The sequence below is a fragment of the Zeus faber genome (assembly GCF_960531495.2).
Source record: "Zeus faber genome assembly, chromosome: 17".
Taxonomy (NCBI): Eukaryota; Metazoa; Chordata; class Actinopteri; order Zeiformes; family Zeidae; genus Zeus; species Zeus faber.
Window position 1 is genome coordinate 18,560,332 of NC_137204.1, and position 1,835 is coordinate 18,562,166.

General features: G+C 39.9%; 1 protein-coding gene across 1 annotated transcript; it reads left to right on the forward strand.

Moving 5' to 3' along the window:
* Positions 1-345: 345 nt before the first annotated feature.
* Positions 346-1,404, forward strand: LOC307242987 (trace amine-associated receptor 13c-like; the record flags this gene model as incomplete). Its single annotated transcript, XM_080017636.1, has 1 exon — positions 346-1,404. One exon carries the CDS (start codon positions 346-348, stop codon positions 1,402-1,404), a length of 1,059 nt encoding a protein of 352 aa, XP_079873762.1.
* Between the last annotated feature and the right edge of the window lie 431 nt (positions 1,405-1,835).

Genomic DNA, 1,835 nt, shown 5'->3' on the forward strand with positions numbered 1-1,835 from the left:
GTATTTATGTATTTATTTATATTTTTATTTTTATTTTTATTTTTATTTTTATAAAAAGAACACCCTGTGTTCCAATACTGTAGATCACATCACATAATAAAGCCAAAATATCAGCATTTAAAGTGTTTGTAGGCTCTCTTTTTTTAAGGCTTTCATTAATATAATCTGGAAATATATTAAATATATAATAAAAATTATAATAATAAAATAAACATCTCTAATGATAATAATAATAATAATAATTTGGCACCGTCCTAAAATACAGAGAGATTGAGGGTTACGTAATTCAAAGGGTGACGAGGAAATAACAGAGGGGAGGGAACTGGTGAGGAAAATATAAATTAAATGCACAAAGCCTTGTTTGGCCAGAGAGAGATTCTCTTCTTCGGAGTTGTCTCCTCCACCTTTGAGGCGTCTGACATCCCTCTGATCATGGAGAGACAGGAGCTCTGCTTTCCTCAACTTCTTAACAGCTCGTGTCGAAGACCAGTCCGCCCTCTCTCCAAAGTAATTTTCTTCTACACTCTGCTGTTCTCCATTGTTCTGCTCACTGTGGCTCTCAACCTGCTGGTTGTGATTTCCATCTCCCACTTCAAGCAGCTCCACACTCCCACCAACCTGCTGCTGCTCTCCCTGGCCATCTCAGACCTGCTCGTGGGTCTTCTGTTGATGCCTGTGGGATCCGTCCACTACATAGAGATGTGCTGGCTGCTGGGACAACTCATGTGTGCTTTGTCTTACATCGGCGGTTTCATGTTGACATCGGCCTCCGTGGGAAACATGGTCCTAATATCTGTTGACCGCTATGTAGCCATCTGCTGTCCTCTGCACTACTCTACCAAAATAACTAAGAAAAGAGTACAAAGCTTGATTTTTCTGTGCTGGGCCTCTTCCATTCTCTACAACGTTATTATTTTTAAGGGCCATCTTCAGCAGCCGAACAAGCGCAACAGGTGCTATGGAGAGTGTGTGGTGGTGATTGACTATGTCTCTGGAGCGGTTGACCTGGTGTTTACCTTTATCGGCCCCTGTGTGTTAATTGTAATTCTATACATGAGAGTGTTTGTAGTGGCTGTGTCCCAGGCACGCGCTATGCAATCTCACATTACAACTGTTGTGCCTGGCAGGGCGAAGAAATCAGAAAGAAAAGCAGCTAGAACTCTAGGTATTGTCGTCATGGTGTTTTTAATGTGCTTCTGTCCATTTTACTTCCCTTCTCTTGCAGGACAGGACATATCAAACAACACCTTGTCTTGGGCTATTGTGTCCTGGCTGTCGTTCTTCAATTCCTGTTTGAATCCACTGATTTACGCTTTATTCTATCCCTGGTTTAGAAGAGCCATTAAGTTAATTGTGACCCTTCGGATACTGGAGCATGGCTCCTGTGAGACAAAGATATTCTAGCAGCACAACACACAGGGAACATTTGAAGGGAAACGGTTGCACATTCTACGGCGGTTTTTAGTGAGACATGAGACAAAGTTGAAATGGATAGAGATAGGATTAGCAAATTGCATGATACGTAACATCATAAAACATAATACAATTCTATTATATAATTATAGGACCCAGAATCGCGATTGTGGCGCCTCCCCTTGCGGCTGCCTGCACGAGCACCTTGTGTCGATTATGCACATTTTGGTATTTTTTAGTATTTTTAGAGCTTATAGAGCTTATTGTGCGTAATCACCGGGTGTCATGACATTTCACTGCATATATGTATGACAGTATGTATATGTATGTGAAAAATAATCTCTTGAACTTGAACTTGAACTTGAATAATAATAATAATAATAATTAAATAACTCGAATTATATTATTAATAATAATAATAA